We start from the raw sequence: 19656 nt of genomic DNA on the forward strand, positions 1-19656 counted from the left end.
TTGATATATAACATACTTGACATGGAACACCAGTTTCCTCCATGTTTTTGACACGGAACACATCTTTCCTTCGTGTTTTTGACACAGAACACATCTTTCCGCCAAAGTATAATCAAGCTGTCAATATTTGGTCTCTCACTGAGTAACAAAACATTATAAACATTGAATATACATATGTAAGATATTGGTATTATGCATCAAAGTCATTGGTCTTTCATGCATTCAAAAATAATCAAAAACACGGAACAGTATTTGTCCGTGTTGCCAGGCTCACGGAATGTTCTTTTTCCAAGCTAGATAGGTGGCAGGGCCATTTATGCTAAATGGCCCATGTTCCACGCTATAATTTTCTAGTCTAAATGACACGTACATCACGTCAATCTCCTAGATTGCTAGTAAGCAAAAATAGACTGTGTTTCACGCAATCTCCTAGATATTAAATCTTAGGTAATGTACGTTAAAAATAAACTGTCTTATGTGAATAGAGTTTCTTTCGGAGTTTTGTGTCTTGAGGTATCAAGAGCCGCTGTCCAAAATAAATCAGCCCATCTTCCTTGCAAGCCCCAGTCAAGCTGCCCTTTTGGATACCATCTCATACTTGCTTTGCAAATGCATCCATCTCGTATCCATCCTTGATTGACTGCACAAACTGTCTGTCAATGGAAATAGACATAACCGCTCCTATGGTCTCTTGATGAATCTTCTTTGGTTCTGTGTGACGGGGATTTTTTGTATACGCTAATGCGCAGGCAGCAAACCTTGGATTTGGTTCTTCTTCAGGCATCCATGAGAGGGCGTCCGCTGCAGAGTTTTCCTCTCCACAGATGTAATGAATTTCAAAATCAAAATTGGCCATATACATTGACCATTGCATCTATCAGCAGGACATTTCCTTTTGAGCTTGGAAATATTCTAGTATTTGGTGGTCTGTATAGATGTCAAATTTGACTCCTAACAGACTGCTACGCCATTTTTTAAGGGCCTTCACAATTACCAATAGTTCTTTTTCATGCGTCGGATAATTCTTCTCTGCATCTTTTAATTGATATGAATCATAGGCCACCGGTCGTGCTGTTTCCCAACTTGTACCAAAACTCAACACAGCACCTGTCCTACAATTGCTTGCATTAGTTGTGACATAGATCTTGCCATCAAGGTCATCATAATTGATAACTGTTAGGCATTCAGTCCCTGTCACTAGTGCCTTGAGTTTGTTAAAGGCTTGTTCATGGCTGTCCGTCCAATTAGGAAATTCTCGATCACATTCCTTACTTGTCAAGGGTGTCAAGATGCTTGTGTGTTTTGCAAGTCCCGGAAAAAAGGCTGCCAGGTATTGGGTAAGTCTTAGAAATCCCCGTACATTTGTAGCATTTGTTGGACGTGGCCAGTTCTTGACATGGTCTGTCTTCATGGAGTTGGCTTCTATTCCTCTTTCTGAGATGACATGTCCAAGCAAGTTGATCTCGGTCACAAAGAAAATAGACTTCTTTGCGTTACAGTATAATCCAGCTTTTCTGAGTGCAAGCAAGACTTTTTCTACCCAATCTTCCAGTTCCATAAGGGTGTTTGCCCAGATAACAATGTTGTCAAGATATACATGGCAAATAGCTGCAATAAGTTCTCTCAAGGCATCTGTCATTTGTCGCTGATGAGTTGCTGATGCATTTTTTCCTCCCATTGGCATCACAACCCATTCATACAGACCCCAAGGTGTGCATACAGCAATGAGGTGAATGTCATCAGGATGAACTTGTGTTTGGAAAAAGCTATTTGTCATGTCTAACTTTGCAAAGAATTTTACCTTTCCGCAGTCTGCCAGTATGTTGTCCACACGTGGTAATGGAAATTTATCTGCCACTGTGTTTTTATTAATCTCTCGGTAGTCATTAACCCAACGAGGGGGTACTGTGAGATCTGGCACTCTATTTTTGTATTTGGGGATGCAGAAGGCTAGAGATGCATATTCCAAGGATGACTGTCTTATCCATCCTGCAGCTAGATGCTCATTAAGCAATTTCTTCCATGCGTCGTGATATTTCTTTGGCGCTGAATACCCTCGACCTGCATGTACTTTGGTGGGATCAACCAGTCGTATTCGATAATAAATATGATCTGGAACGTTGACATTATCAGGAAGTCGATCAGGGAATTGGTCACAGTATTTCTCTTTCATTGCTTGGTCCATACGCTGCAGCTTCTCCTGGAATTGAATATTATTAATTTGCAACTATATTGTGGCTACCAGCTGCTTGGCTGCTTCTAGACCAACATTGGATTGCAATCTCTGCTCTTTTTCAATAGCAGATTGTCTCAACGCCTCTTGACTGACATCCACTCTGCTCAATACCTTCCTTGTGGTGGTTGGTTGGTTCTTAGTCTGGTGCCCCTCATTATTCTGTTTGGGATTCATAAGATCATATCCCGTCCTCTTATTAATTGCTGTTTGCTCCTGAGCATTAATGATAATATTTTCTAGGGATAAAAATGACAGTCCAAGTAAAAGTGGTATAGACAGCCAAGGGTGTATCTTTGCCCTATGCTTTTGTGATTTCCAACTCCCGTTTCCTGATGAAACCCTAATCTTCGCATACTCCCGGCACTCTAATGGTGTGCTGTCAATTGAGGAGAGGTTGTCTTCTGCTGGGGATAGTAGATAGTGGCGGAGGCCAAGTTGGTTTACAAGTGCTTTGCTAATCACTGTGGAAGAGGATCCCGTGTCAAGCATGGGTCATATACGGTAGGAAAAATCCACGACTGCCAGTGAAGATTGAAGTTCGTGATTGGTTATAAACTATATGTAATCCAACAAACACAAACCCCAGGGAAAGAGTGGTCCAGACTGGATAGGACAAAACCTTCTCCTAAGTTTCTTAAGGGAGGACGCTGCCTAGAATTTAAGTAGATTAGGATGGTGTGGATTGTGAAGGGTAACAAAAGCGAAATGGTAAGAAGAGGATAACCGGGTCGTCTGGGTACAATGGTAAATAAGCCTTCCAAACACAGACGGATCCAGCCACGATCAGGGAACCGGCGGGGCCGCAGTATTGTTCAGAACATATCAAGACAGACACGGGAAAGTTCTGCGTAAGTACCTGGTAACCAACGAGGACCACAACACCTACGAGGCGGAGGCTGTAGGAGGCCTGCTGGCCTCCAAGCTCATCGAGAACGAGGAGACGACACATCGAGACATGATCGATGTTTTCAGCGACAACCAGTTGCTGTTACAGAATTTAAGACAACCCAAAGCTAAGTCAGGACAAAGTATAATGATGGACATTGACGCAGCTTTTCGCTCCTTGCAGGGAAATATTACACTGCACTGGATATCTGGTCACTCTGACGTACTGGGGAATGAGCGAGCGGACGAGGAAGCAAAACGAGCGGCGGAAGGGGACTTTTCCCCCGATGACTAACTACCCACCCCCCTGAAATCCACGTTGAAGCGTAGCACGTCTGCCAAAAAACAAGTGTATCAGGAGGAACTGATGACTATCTGGAAGGACCGATGGAACTTGTCGAAAAGAAAACAAACATTTGCATCGATAGACACCGAATTCCCTTTCATCAGATATAGAAGAGCCATCAAAAAACTCAACAGGACCCAGGCCAGTGTGCTGATACAGCTGCGGACATGACACATCCCACTAAACAGCCACCTCAGCAAGTTCACCGAAAACCAGACGGAATTTTGCCCAAAATGCTACAAAAGGAGAGGCGGGCGGAAGGCAGTGGAGACGGTCGAGCATTTCATTTTCAAATGCAAAAGATACAAGAGACAACGACGGGAGCTCTGGAAAGAACTAGGCAAACAGCACTAGCTCCAGTCTGGGCCTTGATAGAGGCATAGGAGTGACTAGAAGTAAGAAGAGAGACAATAGTAGCAATGGTTGCTTTAGAAAGGGGTTTCATGCTTGATTGGGGGGATAAAGAGGTTGGTTGTAGCTATTATATACCTATTCAACATGTAGTCACATGATTTTATTGATAGTTGTTTGGTATATCAACAAAGTCATGTGATAATACATAGTTTATAGCATTTAAATTACTAGCAAAAAAACTGTTTGAATGACTTAGCAAATTGTGTATGCTGCTGTTTGGTCAATTCTTGGACAAATCACATGATCAGTATGTCATCCTTTAGCTAACACCATATAGTATATCTGTGAATAATCTCATATTTTTAACATTTTTAATTTCAAAGTTATAAATTAATTTTTTCATGCGTGACCAACACTCGAATAGTTTTTTTGCCTACTGTACATCGCAATGACTAAATGACTAAAACCATATAAGGAGGACCTACTACAAAAAGGGATGGAAGAAGACAAGGAAAGCAGAAATTAGAGAAGAAGGCTCAAGAACAAACACAAACAAGTCAATGCAAGATCCAAGATAGAGAGCGAAAGAGCCTATAAGGCCGGAGGTGCTACTTCAAACAGTCTAGGACAACTGGACTAGGTGGGGGGACGTGAGGGCCCTCCATAGGGCAGAAGTAGGCCGTTGAAAGCCACCCACACTAAAGGAGCATAGTAGGTAGTTAAGTAGAACCAAGCCAAGGGAGGGGTTCCCCCCTTAGAGGCTCTAACACAAAACAAAAAAAAAAAAAAAAAAAAAGCCTTCTAAAAATGGGATGGAACCGTGAAATTGGATAGCGGGTGTATATGAAAAGCGTGAAGAAGGTGCGTAGAATGCGGATGAAAAATCAATAAATGTGAATCTTAGAGGGGTTGTCTGAAGTGAGTGGGGAACATTTTGATGGGAAATAAGGAGATGACTGGGAGTTAGAACGTCGTTGAAGGGCTGAATCTTGGGGATGGTGAAGATGAAAATGTCCTTAAATTGACAATCTTTCTGAAGCTTGGAATGAAGCTATACGTCGTGGAAGTATTGACTGAATCAAGGATGAAAGACTAAGTCTGTCTCGAATGAAATAGCTCCAGATGAGTTGACGGAGGAAAAGGATGTCTTGGATATACTCCTAACGGCGATGGTTGGAAGGTGTAGAAAGAGTAGGAGCGGTGACGGATTGGATGGGGGAGAGGAAGTAGGGAGTACTGGATGTCTGGATAGACGTGGGATGTTCAACGCTGGGAAGAAGAGGCGTTAGAGGAGAAGGAGGACTGGTCTTGGAAGGAATCCTCTATCAATGGAAAGCGAGATGACTTCGAATGAATGGAAGTAAACTTGGTCTTGACGGAGGGTGGAACTGATGACTGAATTGGACTTGGGTTTAGGCTTGGCTTGAACTTGAACTTGGAATTGAAATGAATCAATATGGATTGACTTGAAATTGACTTGACTTGGATGAAAATTGACTTGCTTTGAAGAAAGTGGGGACTAGGTGTAACTTTCCTATCATTTCGTGTAATTCTACTATAGCTTTTATACTAAAAGCTACGTGAACAAAATACCAATCTAAGCTACTGAAAACCGAGTCATATATTGTACAAAATGTCAAGAATGAGGCTACGCAAGTGTAACAATAAGCAAGAACAATAAAACATGTCAATATTGACACAATGACAGATAAGAAATGAATAGGATGAGTAAAAAAGAAGTGTACGATGAAGGTGAATGGTAATACAGATTAGATAAAAGAAGCAAGGATGAGTCAGAAAGCATAGAAGATTGGTAAGACAAAAACAATAAAAGCGCAACAGACAATAGAAAAGATATAAATAAACACAAAAGGATGAGTAAGACAAACCAAAAATAAGTTGGAATGAGTAATCCGCAGTCTGATGCTGAGTAAGACCATTGAGTTGATAAAAATAGAGTTGACAGTCTGGCTGTGCAAGGCAGTGTAGAAAGCTGTGCAGTTTGATGGTTGACTGATCCGTCGCATAGCCTTGATGATCCGACAGAATGACATGATCCGGAATAACGTGGCTCCCATGTGACGAGTGTTGATAAGATAAGATGAGTGGATGACTTATGGAAAGAATGACTGCTTGGGTTAAGGGTGTCGTGTGTAGATCCAAAATGAACATCTCATCTCCAATCAGGATTGGGATATGATACCAGCCCATCAATTTCCATGATAGGAAAAAGATGAGGTACAGTCATAGACGTGGGAATGTACAAGTCTGAGTCAGTTTCTTCATTGTGTATGACATGTGTGGACGATGATGCCAAAATTCTTGCATTGATCTGTCCAACGGGCCTCAGAGACTTCTTGTCTTTTCCAGCTTCAGTGAATTTATGTTCAGCCTCACGCGCCATCGCTTCAGTCAGTGGTTTGTAATCCACTCCCGATGCCCAGCCATTGGGGCACGAATTGGAGTGATGATCCACATAGAGATGACAGCATTTGGTACACCCAAAATGCTTGTCAAGAATGGCGTGTTTGGCGGCAGTGATTTTTGGCGGATATATAATCTTTGGAATATCCAAAGATTGTTGTGCTCTTGCCTTTGATGGCGATGTAACGAGATGTAACGGTAGGTGCATTAGACAGCCGCTCAAGGAGAGATTTTTTCTCCAATTTGCGAGCCAGGGCACGTTGTGTGTAGCTTGCGTCGATTTAGCATTGAGTCCTTGCATGTTCTTCTTGTAATCGGTCATCTTGGTCCTTGACTTCCAACAACCATACTGCAAGATTAGTTGCCAGTATGGGCTCAAAACCCAGTGATTCTTGCAGCTCCGGATTAAGGTGCGACTCCAATTGAATCTTGAGTGCATCACTTATAAATGCATATTCTTTTGGTGCCATCGTCTTGAGAATTGCATTGAGGTTCTCCATTTCAATCTTCCAGTTGATGAACACTCGATCCCCCTGGTACAATATCAGGATCTTCTTGCGCACCTTGTGCACCCATTTCTTCTCCAGCACTAATGCTTGCAACTCCTCCAGGTATTGGTCCAATGTGAATCCATTGATGCGTGTCACGTCCGCTTGATACTACGCTAACAAGTGCGATTCCTGTATTCCGTCAGCTACAAAACTGACCACGGTCTTTGCGGTCTTTTCGGCATGCTTCATGTATTTTCTGCATGCAACTGTCCACTACTGCATTACCATAGGATTGATTCTGCCCGCGGTGAGGATGGGTACATTCTTCATTTTGTTCTGGACTACCAAAGCTAGGGGCTACTTGACGTCATTTGGCATCTTGATGTTTGTGGGAAAGTGGCTATTGTGTGGTAGGGTCAGATCACATTGTAGAAATCTGAATCTAGTAAACGGTGGCAATGCCACACTCAGTCTCGTATAATTGGACTCTACTGGTAGAAAGTCTGTACCTAGTAAACGGTGGCAATGCCATACTATGGTACAGTAAGTAAAGAGACATAAAACTAATCAAGAAAAAGTCTCACCTCAGTCTCGTATAATTGGACTGAGGTGGTAGAAAGCTACTAGCTACTGTACAACCTATATACAAATCTACAATATAAAGACTGTTTTGTGTAGTTGAAGAACGGGCGAATAAAGGAGGGGACATGTGCGGTGGAAATCAACACTCCTCCTCACCGTACAGTGTGTGCTTCTCCTCGAATGGAATCATGGTGAATAAAAATTAGAAATATTAAGCTTGCATGTGGATAAAAAAAAAGAAATAAAAGAGAAGAAAATTAATGAGAAAGAAGAAAAATTTCCGTTATAAGCAAGTAATCAAGAAAGGCCTATTAGAGAATGTAGGCGAAGGAATTATTGAGGATGGAGGGCTTTGGTGAAAATATCGGCAACATTATCTCTGGTATTGATGTATGCGGTGTTTATCTCATTTGCCTGGACTTGTTTGCGCAAAAAATGGAGTTTAATGTCAAAATGTTTGGAGCGGTTATGATATGAGGAGTCCTTGGATAATGTGATAGCAGAGTTGTTGTCGCAGAGCAATGGAGAAGCAATAGATGGACTAAACTGGATTTCTGCGAGTAACGTTCAAAGCCAAATCGCTTCCTTAGACACTTCAAAAGCTGCGGTGTACTCAGCCTCTGTGGATGAGGTTGCGACTGTTGCTTGTTTCCTAGAAGACCACAATACAAGTCCAGATCCTAGCGTAAACCCATAGCCGTCTACACTTCAACGTGTGTCAAGGCAGTTTGCCCAATCAGAATCAGTGAACCCAATAAGTTTGATTTTATTGCCGCCGAGTTTCAGTTTCAAATCTCGAGTACCCTTCAGATAGCGTACTACACGAATGGCCGCATTCCAGTGTGCATACGAAAAGGAATCAAGAAATTGTGATAGTTGTTGCATGGCATACGCTATGTCTGGACGGGTACCGATGGTGAGATATATTAAACATCCCACGAGTGAACAATAAGGGAATTTGGCTAATCGATCCTTGTCTTCCCAAGACATCTTGGACTTATCAGGTCGCCGCAATTTGAGCCCAGGATCCATGGGTACGCTAATAGGATGTGAGTCGCTTTGGCCAAAAGTGGTTGTAATTTTGTCGATAAGGGCGGTCTGGGATAGAAGGATTGACTTTGATTCTCTGTGGCGTTCAATAGCAATTCCAACAATAAACTTTGGTTCTCCTAGGTCTGAGATTGTCCAAACAGTTTTCATTTGCTTTTTAAAACATTGGTTTTTGTCTGGAGAATCTGAAATAAAGAGGAAGTCATCAACATGCACTCCAGCAATGACCGTACCACTGTCAGATTTTTAGAAATATATGCATGGTTTGCTCTTGAGGCGCTTGAATCCCCATTTTTCCATTGAGCTGTGAAGCGTTTGATTCCATATCCTGCCCACCTGCTTCATTCCATACAATCCTCGCTGTAACATCCATACATAGTCTTCTTTGCCGGGTTCCTCAAAGCCTCGAGGTTGGTTCATGTATTGAACCTCATTGTCTGGAAGTATCTTGTATAGAAATGCGCTTTTTACATCAACTTGTTGAATGTCCCAGTCCAAAACCGCTCCCATGTGTAAAAGGATTCGCCATAATGACGTTTGCGCAGTAGGTGATGTAGTTTGCAGATAGTCACGTCCGTAGACTTGTTCATATCCTTGAAAAACCAAACGTACTTTGTATCGGACAATAGCACCGGTTTCATCACGTTTAGCCTTGAACACGGGTCTTTCTTTTCTGATTTTGTGGTCTGGTGGAACATTGCTACGTGGTACAAGCTTGTAGACACCCATTTTTTTGAGACTATCAAGCTCTTTGCGGTAGCCTTGTGCCCATTTCTCTGCATTGGGTGAGCGCTGGGCCTCTTCCCATGTCCTAGGTTCATCGTCAAATTGAAAGTCATTGGGGTTGATGGATGCTGATGATGCGATGGATGACAAGATAAGATGAATGTTGGATTTTGTGGCATTATTTCCCTTTGAAAACATGGCACATAGCTCTTCTATAGCCGCTTGCTTGACGACTTTGGGCACATTTCTCAGCTCCTCCTCACAAATGTTGGCGAGAGTCTTTTTAGTTTCTTTACGCTCCGCACGCTCTAGTTGTTTCCGTTCCACCGCCTTTTTTGACTCAGACACTGCTTAACGTAACTTGTCTTTGGCATTAGACGGTATTCAGCTAGAGCATCGTGGGGGTTGTGGAATGATAGGCGCCGGAGGGTTAACAGGGTTGGGGTCAGGGTCAGGGATGATGGATGCCGACATATCTGATGGGAGGAACTCCTCCTCTTTGGAATCATTTAGATTAAGTGGGGTTGATATGGCAGAGTCTAGGATGTCGGTAAGGGAAATTGGAGGGATTGGATGTGGCTGGAGGCTTCTATAGAGATGGTCTTCATGGCTCTCAATGAATCGCACATGATGTGAACGGTGGATAGTTCTAGTAGTGCGATCCCAACATCAATAAGCTTTGGAGTCCAGATCATAGCCAATTAGAACCATTTCAGTGGATCGCTCCCACAGTTTGGGATTGTGCTTGTTCTGGATTAAAACAAATGCACGGCAATCTATCTCACGCAAGAAGGAGATGTCAGGCTTGCAAAGAAGCCATAATTTGTCAGGTGCCTTGTTGTCAATTGCACGACTGCTAGTCATTCCAGTAAGAAAGGTCATAGTGATATAAAGCTCTTCCTAAAGATATGCAGGTAGCTTTGCGTAGGCTTGCGTTGCACGCTGCTTTCCCATAATGGTACAATGCATGCGCTCAACAATCCCAATGTGAGCTGATGTATAGAGAGCTGTAAATTTAACTCTGATACCTCAGGCTGCAGCCCATGCCAGAAATTCCTTGCTGCGAAACTCTCCGCTGTCAATACGGATAATGAGCACTTTTTCGCCTGTTTGTGCCTCCTGAAAGATAATCCAGGCTTTAAGAAGTTCAAAGGCTTGACTTTTCCAAGCGAGAGGAATTGACCAGGGCTTCCGGCAATGATCATCAACAATGCACATGATATATTCATTCCCGTGGATAGATACAACTGCAAACTTTCCTGTAAGATCAACGTAAATGATCTTTAACCGTCTATCTGCCCTGCCATGTCCCTCATCCGTCGATTGAAGCTTTGGTACGGGTTTATGTGTCTGTTTACCAAGCACGCATAAGTCGCATACAGAAGGCTTCGTCTGGAATGACTTGGGCATACCTTTCACTGCACCCAAACGTGCCATGTCATTTACAATCTGAAGATTCGCATGGCCTAGACGGCAATGGAATGTCTCAAGAGTAGGAGCAATGGTCACAGAGTGGGCATGGATAGCAGTGGAGGAAGCGAGATCGAGGGAGTAAAGTTAGGTGGAAGCAAAATAACTGCCTTTCGCGATGACGGTGCCAGTTTTTTGGTCAAAAAAGAAACAACCGATATCAGAAAATCCAATATTTGTTTGGGAATGGTGTGTAATGGCAGCGACGGATATGAGGCGGACAGTTGCATTTGGAACATACAGAACATCACGAAAAAAAATATGCAACCATTTTCAAGGCAAAGTTGAATATCACCCACGGCAACAGCAGTAATAGAAAAACCACCGACATCATGAACGGATTGAGAAGTAATGGAACGCAATGAAATAAAATTGCATTGATCAGAAGACAAGTGCATGCTAGCACCTGAGTCGACATAAAACGGGCAGTTGGTTGTTGAGATGGGTGTAGATTGGGTTTGGTTTAGGGCTGAAATAGAAGGGGTTTCAGCGGTGGGTTTCGTATATTCATTCCAATCAAGGCTGCATCTAATGGGAAGAGATTCTAGGTCAACGTCAGACATAGTGGTGCTGAGTGCGCTAAAACCATAGGTTTTGTAGTCCACAAGATCAGGATTGAAGTCCGCTGGGAGTGTGGCAAGAAGAGCTAAAGCGTGTGAGGTACTTGGGGCCGGAACAGCATCAACAACATCTTGTGCACTGACGTGCACAATGTATGAGCGACCCTCTTTGTCTGTGAAAGAGACAGGAATGGTGTTGTTCTTTATCTTTGTGTTGCCGTCAGCTTGTTTTCCCGCCTTGCGATCCTTCCGCCGTGCCGCCTTTGATTCCTTGATGGACTTTCCAGCCATGCTGCCTCCTTTTGCAATACAATATTTTGCCGAGTAGTGCGGTTTCTTGCAGTTAGAGCACAAATTGTTGTTAGACTTCGATTTTGATTGTGTAGCAAGGGCAATAGCGTTAGGTGAGTTGTCCTTCTTATTATTGAGAACCAGCCTGTCGTTCTTCTGCAAATCGGATGATATCTTTGGTAGTGAAAGGGGTTCCGCCTGCCGTGCCATGGCAAATGTCATCCAACAGCACAATTTGGTCCTGTTCACGGAGACGCAAAGTGTTAACGGCCATCACTTGTTTGAGTGCGTCAAGATCAAGGCTCCCCATAGCCCAGACTTTGTCAAGTAAGTCAAAGACTTTGGAAATCTTCTCAACGTAGTCACTGATGTAACCCGGCTCGAGGGATAATGCCATGGCATTGTGCATAAAGTACACCTGCCCCATGGGTCCTTGCTGCATGTGTCGCTCCTCAAGTAACTTCCAGTATCGGGCAGCATCATGCTCGAGAGGTTTAAGGTGCTTTATTTTGTTGTCGGAGCATCCAGCGGCCAGAAAGCCACAAACACGCTCGTCATTCTCCTGCCAATTGGCATAAGCACAAGGTTGGGTGGTGGAGTTTGGTATAATTGGGTTTGGTTTGCAGTAGCGGAAGAGACTGTTGCCTACGAGAGCACCCTGGACGTAACAACTCCATTCGACCCAATTGCCTTTGTCTTTGTCAAGCTGTTTTCCTCCCCACGGCGGGGCGGAGGTGAGAACAACTGTAGGGCGTGAAAGGTTGGCGGCCAGGAGCGCTTTGAGGTCTTTGGCTTCAATTTTGTGGGGTATACCTTCACTAGGCATAGTGGAAATCGATGTAAAGTGGTAAAATAGTGTGAAGACAATGGGGGAACACGGATAATATGCGTCGTGAAAGGACAAAGGGGGTGAATAGGGGCGAATTGCTTAGTGTTGTGTGATATGTTATAGATTAGATTGAGACCTCTTATTGGCCCATAATCTGTAGAAATCTGAATCTAGTAAATGGTGGCAATGCTACATTCAGTCTCGTATAATTGGACTCTATTGGTAGAAAGTCTGTATCTAGTAAACGGTGGCAATGCCACACTACGGTACAGTAAGTAAAGAGACATAAAACTAATCAAGGAAAAGTCTCACCTCAGTCTCGTATAATTGGACTGAGGTGGTAGAAAGCTACTATACAACCTATATACAAATCTACGATACAAAGACCATTTTGTGTAGTTGAAGAATGGGTGAATAAAGGAGGGGACACGTGCGGTGGAAATCAACACACGTCAATTTCTGATCAAGGCGTCAGTATGTGTAGGATTGTTGTTGTTGTTGCTATTGGATGACGACACGGTGGACTGATCTGAGAGATTGGGTTTGGATGAGATGGACGGCAATGTTGGGGGCCCTTGTGGAATACCTCTTGGTTTTCAGAATTTGGTAAGTAGAGGGACTAGCCCTGAAGATAAGCCTAGGGCCTTGCGTGCTTGCGTTGAGCTCTTAGTCCTTGCGGTGGGTGGTCCTGACAGGATGGGCAATGAACAGTGCGGCGGCGGCGGTGACGGTAATGGTGGTGTTGTTGGTTTCAAAAAAAAAGTGGAAGGCTGTCTCCACTGACAGCCTCACTAACAATCCTAACAGAAAGGACAATGGTATCTTTGTTGTGTATGGTACAGATACTTAGTACAATGTATCTAGTAGATAATCTTAATTACTCACCTTCATTGTGTATGGTACGGATACAGCAATGAAGGTGGCTTTGTCCTCTTAAATACATCGGCTTCAATAAGCCTTTAGCAAGAGGCCTAGCCTCTGTGTCTCTGATTTGCTCTATGTTGTATGTTGTAAGCCTGCCCGGCTTATACCAGCCATTGCTCAATCCAAGCTGGTTATCCTTGTGAATGTCAACCAAATCTACAAATTGATTTCACTTCTAATAAAGAACTTTACCAGTAAGCAAAATTCTATCATTTATTGCCTTTGAGGCCCATAAGTACATTATTTTGGAAATCTTAGGATGCTCTATTTATTGCATTTGTTTTGCTTCCCAATTTGTCTTGTTACCCACCTTCTCCCATTTATTGCACCATTTTGCCTCTTGTTGGAGCCATGCATAAACAAGAGGCTGCTTTATTTGAAGATTTGGATAGATTGGGCTGAAATGCTTTATAGTCTTTGTTTGGTTTTGGCCATTTTTATGATGCTAGTCAAAAATCTTGATTTGCTGTATTAAGGTAGTATTTTCTTTTTTTGTAAATACAGCCTTTCAATCTGGAGCTACATGATTAATTTTCTTGTTATATGCCTTTGCTTCTTTTTTATAACTAGAATCTTCAAGGAATTGTCAGTAAAAAATTGTAGTGGTCTTTATATTCTAATAATAAATGTTGCATATAATGTTACATGCACATTTGTACTTGTTTCCTACAATTTTGACCAAATTACCAGCCCATTTCTTTAGCTTTTTAACAATTGCTTTTCCTGCATTTTCCAATCATGCTATGCCATATTCATAGTTGGAAGCTGATTATAGTGCTTCAAGAACATATTTCTTGTCAATGGTATTTGCCTTATTATCTAACCAGAGTTTATCTATTACAAAATAGCTTCATTATTTGCAAGCTTTACAATTAAAAGTCTTTTTGAGTTTTTATCAATGTTATAAATTTTGAAAGTCCTTTCTTAAGAATTTTATGTAGCCCCGGAGCTATAGAAAGAATGTTTTCAAGGTCAAAAAAGCACGTATCCTCATTTTCCAACCTCTAATTTTGTGTAGTGGCACATTACAACTGGTACAAATTATATCTATGAGGAGCTTTTAGTAGTAAATTACTTAAATAAGCACTGGCAAACTAATTTTTAACACAAATGAATAATTTGAGTCTATTTATGGTAGGTAAAATGTATGGGTTTTGCAAGCAAAGGAGTATAAATTATGGGTTATTGGTGACTTATAGGTTATGTGTGTAATTTCCTGCCAGATTGAATGGATTATTATAAATTATAATATCCGCTAGATAAATCTGTCCGCAAGACAGCATGTGACCCACGTGACCACTGCGGTGGTAAAATTGACATGTTAGTTTTCACTACTAAAGTGGTCAAATCTGACATATAAATTTGATCACTAGAGTGATCAAGTACAGCATATAAGTATGATTAATTTAGTGGTAGAATGTAGCAAGTTAATATCAGCACTGAAGTGGTAAAATTAATATGTTGGAGTTTACCACTTTAGTGCTGAAATTGACTTGTTGTATTCCACTACTGTAGTGGTCATAATTGTGTGTCATATAGAATAAATACAATGCTAAGAATAGTAATTATTACTACTTTTATAATTCCTACACTACTGGAGTGGTAAGATTTTGAATGTATCTTATATCACTCAAGTGCTAGAATAGTGTACATGATTTTTACCACTAAAGTGGTGGAATAGTCTACATAACTTATACCACTGCAGTGGTGGAATTTTTAATTTCAATCTCACCATTCCAGTGCTTGCCATATTTGAGTAGTTTGTTTTATTTCTTGGGGTTGGATTAATTAGTTAGTTAGTTTAGGGTTGGGATTAGGTAGTTTAGGGTTTAGAGTTCAGGGTTATTGAGTATACATACAAAAGGGATGTTCTCACGTACTAACCACCACCATCAACATGGTCAGCGTGCCAGCTCACCGGCCCTGCTGCTGGGTACACGGCGACAGCGCTCTCCAGACTCAACCCCAGGCCCAACAGAGTCAGAGAGTGATGGCCAAAAGCTGCTACAGACCAAGAGGTCACCCCACACAAAGCACCTTATAAAGAAAAGCAGAACTCACCCTTGGAAATCAGTGGATGCCCCTCCGGGTCCCTCTTCACAGCACTCTGTCAACACACCCATACCATTGGTGGACCCATATAGTGCCCCAAACACTGATGCCGCACCCCTATCCACTCTGCCCCCGCCAGCTATGTCTTCAGACATTGTTGCCGGACAGGTTGCTCACCTCGAGACTCTGCTGGACTCCATTCTGGCAATGGTCGCGATTATACAAAGCATTTCTCACGGTACCGTCACACTTAGTGACCGAACAATGCACGCCGCTCTGCTGCTACATTCAACCTTATTCCCGGCAGACCCGGAATATCACTCCCAAAACCCTGAAAGGATTACTGAGCCCCGGTCATACACTACGGTGGCCAAAACTACACCAGTGGCTCAGCCAGCTCATACGCTGCAGAGAACATCCCCAGCCCTAATTGCTGGAGGCCCTGTTAAGATCCGCCCTCACGTCACTCGTCCAACCTGCCATTATTCCTCAAATAATTGCCTTATTGCATCCTGGGATGACTTTCCACTTACACAGCCATCTGATCCACTCACTGATTTTGTGGAGCGACTCAATAGCAAGCTCTCGCCAATGTCATGGGACCCCCCTTGTCATGTTCTTGGAGCTAATGTCTCAAAATCAGGAAGGCTCATTATCCACACCGCAAACAACACTGGAACTGCTAGAATCAAAGCTCACCCGATGACCATTCTTTAAGCAGCTTAGGCCTCTGATTGCTTTCCTAATTTTGATTCAACTATTGGTGACCCACCCACAGTTCACTCGGATGTGCCATGGCATGGTATAGTGGTCCATAATCTCCCAGCCAATTCACTTCGCGACTCTTTTGACTCCGCCACTCCAAAAAACAGCATATGGTCATTACTTGAAAATGAGGCAGGGGTATCTAGGCAGGATATCCGAGGGCAAATACGGGCTCTTTGTTGGGATGGGGAGGAGTTCCAGAAGGACCGACTTTCTATCCTCATTAGGTTTGAAGACAAGAACATCACAGAACAGCTCTATCACTCTGGCATTTTTCTCTTTGGCTCCTAGTGTTGAGTCTCTCAATATCGGGAGTGGAAGAGGAAACCTCAACCTTCAACTCCAACTCCAGCACCCCACGCAGAAAACACTACGCCGCAATAAATGTTTGTAATCTCTCATAAGCAACACTTCTTATTCCTTTACACAGTACACATGGAACAGTAGGATTACAACCTATATAGAGAAACTGTAATGGTAGTACTAAGCCAAGGGAGGGGCCCACCCCTCAGAGGCTATAACATAAAATAAAAAAAAATAAAAAAAAAAAAAACATACAAAGCGCACGAGAGCACGTGCAATGTACATTGAGACACAACATGATGAGGTAGTCACATGAGTCTGTCTGGCAGATGTTTGGTGGATGTGCAGACACATTAATCCATTTAGTCTCTTTTCTGCAAACCAACTTGGTGGACAGCCAGGGCTATGGGTTATAAGGGATTATAGTTTTTGAGAGGTATGGATTAAGAGGGGTTCAACTGTAATAGTAAATCAAAATCCACAAATACTTGTATAATATTTCCCTATTTGTGCAGAACTCTGCAGAACAATGCACATTTGAGTTTCACTTGGCCTTAACATTTACCTTTTCAACAGTAGAAAGCCTTAGCTTTACAGTAAAGTCACACTAGTATGTAACAAAACCAGCCCTACACTATATTAGAAAGCAAGAAATATGCAGAAATTTAATATCAGCTAATCTTTACTATGCAATAAGTCTTCCCAAATACACCTCAGAAAATTCCAAATTATATTAAGCACGAAACCTCATATATGCCATAAGAAGGGCAGAGCACCCAGTAACTGAATGCAAAAGCATTTTAGAAGATGAATGGAGAAAAAATAACCTAACATACCAAAACCAACAAGATACTGTAGAGTTGTAGCCTATTACTAAATTGTTAAACACTTTATATTGAAACAATGAATAATGACGCACCTTTGATGCCTGAATTGTAGTCCTCAAGCCGGCAATTTCCTGTTCAATCCTAGTATCCACTTCCTTAATCTTGAGTTCCTGTCCACTACTCTCCTCTCGCATACGACCCTTCTCCAAGTTCAGATCTAACCGCACGCCGGCCTGCGTCCGCGTGATCTCTTCTCGCAAGCGCTGCTTGAGCTTCTCAATGTCATTCATTAAGCGATCGTTTTCTGCCTTGATCATCGCCAGGTCATTCTTCTCCATGAGCTGTAACTCAGACTTTATCTGTGCGAAATCTACTTGTTGGGTATAGTGGTGCTATAAACGGTTGGAACACGCAAGCAAATGCGGGTCGAGGTCAGCCATGCCGCGCGAGAACAAGGCGGGCGGAGATAAACAATACGCGCCTTCTCTTGTTCCGCCTTTGTGACCATGTTACTCGTCATATTCCGGATACTCTCGTCGATGACCTCTGCCATTGCAGACATGATGCCTTCCGCCTGGGCCCGATTTAGTCCCTCGCGCTCCAACCGTTGTACGAAATGATGTGTATCGAAATGAAAGTCTGGTCGCGACGGCGTAGTTGAGAACAGTCTGAAAGCATTGGAAATACGAGAGATAGCCAGAAGATTGTTTATTCTGACCCGAGAAGAGGATGCGAAAGCCATGGAGGGGAAGGGTAATTAGTAGGGGTGGTCGGAGTAGTGTAGAGAGTGAAGAGGAGGCAAACACGTGCCGGACGGAACAGAGCGATTTCCAATTTGAAAGGCATTGCAAGCGGAACCAAGCAAAGATCAATTTCTTCACAAATCCACTGTCCCTTCCCTCGAACACTTTGACAAAAATAAGATGCAAAGCGACGACGTGATTTGGTCTGTAATCAACCACCAGTTCTGCTCTTACAAAGTAAAGTACGCACTTCCTGAACTGCACGCTGGTATCCGCCTTTTAAAAATCAATTTGCTTCAGAACAACCACACAGAACTTTTGTCGCAATGAATACAATGTTACTGGTCTCTGCAATCGCCAGTCATGCCCTCTGGCTAACTCTAGGTACGCCACCGTACGAGAGAAAGAAGGTGCCTTTATCCCTTTCCTACCATATACAAGTTCTCACATCTTCTCCCATCACAAGGGGTTCTATATCTCTACATGAAAACTATCGAGCGCGCTCACTCGCCCGCGCACATGTGGGAGCGTGTTAAACTATCAAACAGCTACGCCAAAGCTCTGGAACAAGTCAGTCTTCGTGGCTCTAACCTCGTCCGTTCAACCCCAAGCTAAAATCTCGACCAGATAGACGCGGAACTAATACATTGGCCAAACTTCACGATCCACAAGTGCAAGCAGAGGGTCACCAAAATTACTCAATACCTTATTAAAATGCGACGCATGAAACTGCGAGAGCAGTGAGTATTCATTGCGCCATCTGCTCTCAATCAAACATGGCTCATCGTCCACGTTCCCATTTTTCCAGACCAAAACTCATCGGAATCAAGAAAAAACTTGACCGTCGCGAAGCCACACGCGAGCGCAAAGCGCTTTCCGCTGCACACCTCGAACGCTCCATCGAAAAGGAGCTCATCGAACGTCTGAAATCGAAAGCTTACGGCGACGCGCCTCTGAATGTAAACGAAAATGTCTGGCAAGCTATTCTTGACCGCGAACGTAACGGCGGCGAAACAGAGCTCAATGCGGCTGAAGAACTTGAGATGGAGGACGATGAGACAGACGAAGAAGACCTAGAGGACGAGATGGAGGATGAATGGGGCGATAGAGAATTTGTGAGCGATATCAGTGGGGATGAAGATGACGAAGATGAGCTGAGCGACTTGGAGGGCATCGTTGTAAGTCCACGTATTATATTAATATTGAAATACTTTAACTTTTTTTGCAGGATGGCGAGGACTCCGAAGAGAACAGTGACAGCGATGCGGAAGAAAGTGACGAGGAGGACGAAGAACCCAAACCAAAATCTGCTCTCGGAAAGCGCAAAGCGACGGCCAAGCCACAGCCAAAAAAACGACCAGAGAAGAAACCAAAGAGTAAGAGTAATATTGCCTATCTCATTATACACATGTCTAAACAACCTTTTTGATTTCTACAGAAGGTCCAAGAGTGGAAGTGGAGTACGAACAAGAGACGGAAAGCGTGCCCCTTACAAAATCTGCTTTGGCAAATTGGTAGTCTCTTTGGTACTTCTCTCCCTTTTGTCCATACTTCACACATACACACATGCATGCACTTATATATACATCCAAATATAGCCCACGGGCGCTGCATATCGAAAAAATTATGCAGTGCTAGGGGATAGAAATCGAAAGCTAGCGACAAAGGAGATTACAGGGTCGGTGTGTACATTAAATTGAAACATCGTAACATGAGCGGTGGTGGGTGGGAGATAGAGTGTGGGGCGACCAACAAGGTCTAAGTGTATATACCTACTAATAAACAAAAAAAGATAGAT

The 19656-nt window shown here is 43.0% G+C and overlaps 4 protein-coding genes across 4 annotated transcripts; 2 read left to right on the plus strand and 2 right to left on the minus strand.

The window, feature by feature from the left end:
* Nucleotides 1-5994: 5994 nt before the first annotated feature.
* On the minus strand, nucleotides 5995-6985 carry JR316_0008205 (uncharacterized protein; the record flags this gene model as incomplete). The annotated part of the gene is given in 3 exon segments (XM_047893920.1): nucleotides 5995-6579; nucleotides 6596-6904; nucleotides 6953-6985. 3 exon segments carry the CDS (start codon nucleotides 6983-6985, stop codon nucleotides 5995-5997), a joined length of 927 nt encoding a protein of 308 aa, XP_047747235.1.
* Nucleotides 6986-15034: 8049 nt separating this feature from the next.
* Nucleotides 15035-15937, plus strand: JR316_0008206 (uncharacterized protein; the record flags this gene model as incomplete). Its single annotated transcript, XM_047893921.1, has 1 exon — nucleotides 15035-15937. One exon carries the CDS (start codon nucleotides 15035-15037, stop codon nucleotides 15935-15937), a length of 903 nt encoding a protein of 300 aa, XP_047747236.1.
* A 1084-nt stretch (nucleotides 15938-17021) lies between these two features.
* Nucleotides 17022-17857, minus strand: JR316_0008207 (Protein FMP32, mitochondrial; the record flags this gene model as incomplete). Its single annotated transcript, XM_047893922.1, has 4 exons — nucleotides 17022-17071; nucleotides 17125-17155; nucleotides 17208-17507; nucleotides 17588-17857. 4 exons carry the CDS (start codon nucleotides 17855-17857, stop codon nucleotides 17022-17024), a joined length of 651 nt encoding a protein of 216 aa, XP_047747237.1.
* A 181-nt stretch (nucleotides 17858-18038) lies between these two features.
* On the plus strand, nucleotides 18039-19376 carry JR316_0008208 (Protein mak16; the record flags this gene model as incomplete). The annotated part of the gene is made up of 7 exons (XM_047893923.1): nucleotides 18039-18100; nucleotides 18159-18268; nucleotides 18325-18428; nucleotides 18486-18598; nucleotides 18667-19036; nucleotides 19087-19234; nucleotides 19297-19376. The coding sequence occupies 7 exons, from the start codon at nucleotides 18039-18041 to the stop codon at nucleotides 19374-19376; spliced, it is 987 nt and encodes a 328-aa protein (XP_047747238.1).
* Between the last annotated feature and the right edge of the window lie 280 nt (nucleotides 19377-19656).

The sequence above is a fragment of the Psilocybe cubensis genome, chromosome 7 (genome assembly GCF_017499595.1).
Source record: "Psilocybe cubensis strain MGC-MH-2018 chromosome 7, whole genome shotgun sequence".
In the NCBI taxonomy this organism is placed as follows: Eukaryota; Fungi; Basidiomycota; class Agaricomycetes; order Agaricales; family Agrocybaceae; genus Psilocybe; species Psilocybe cubensis.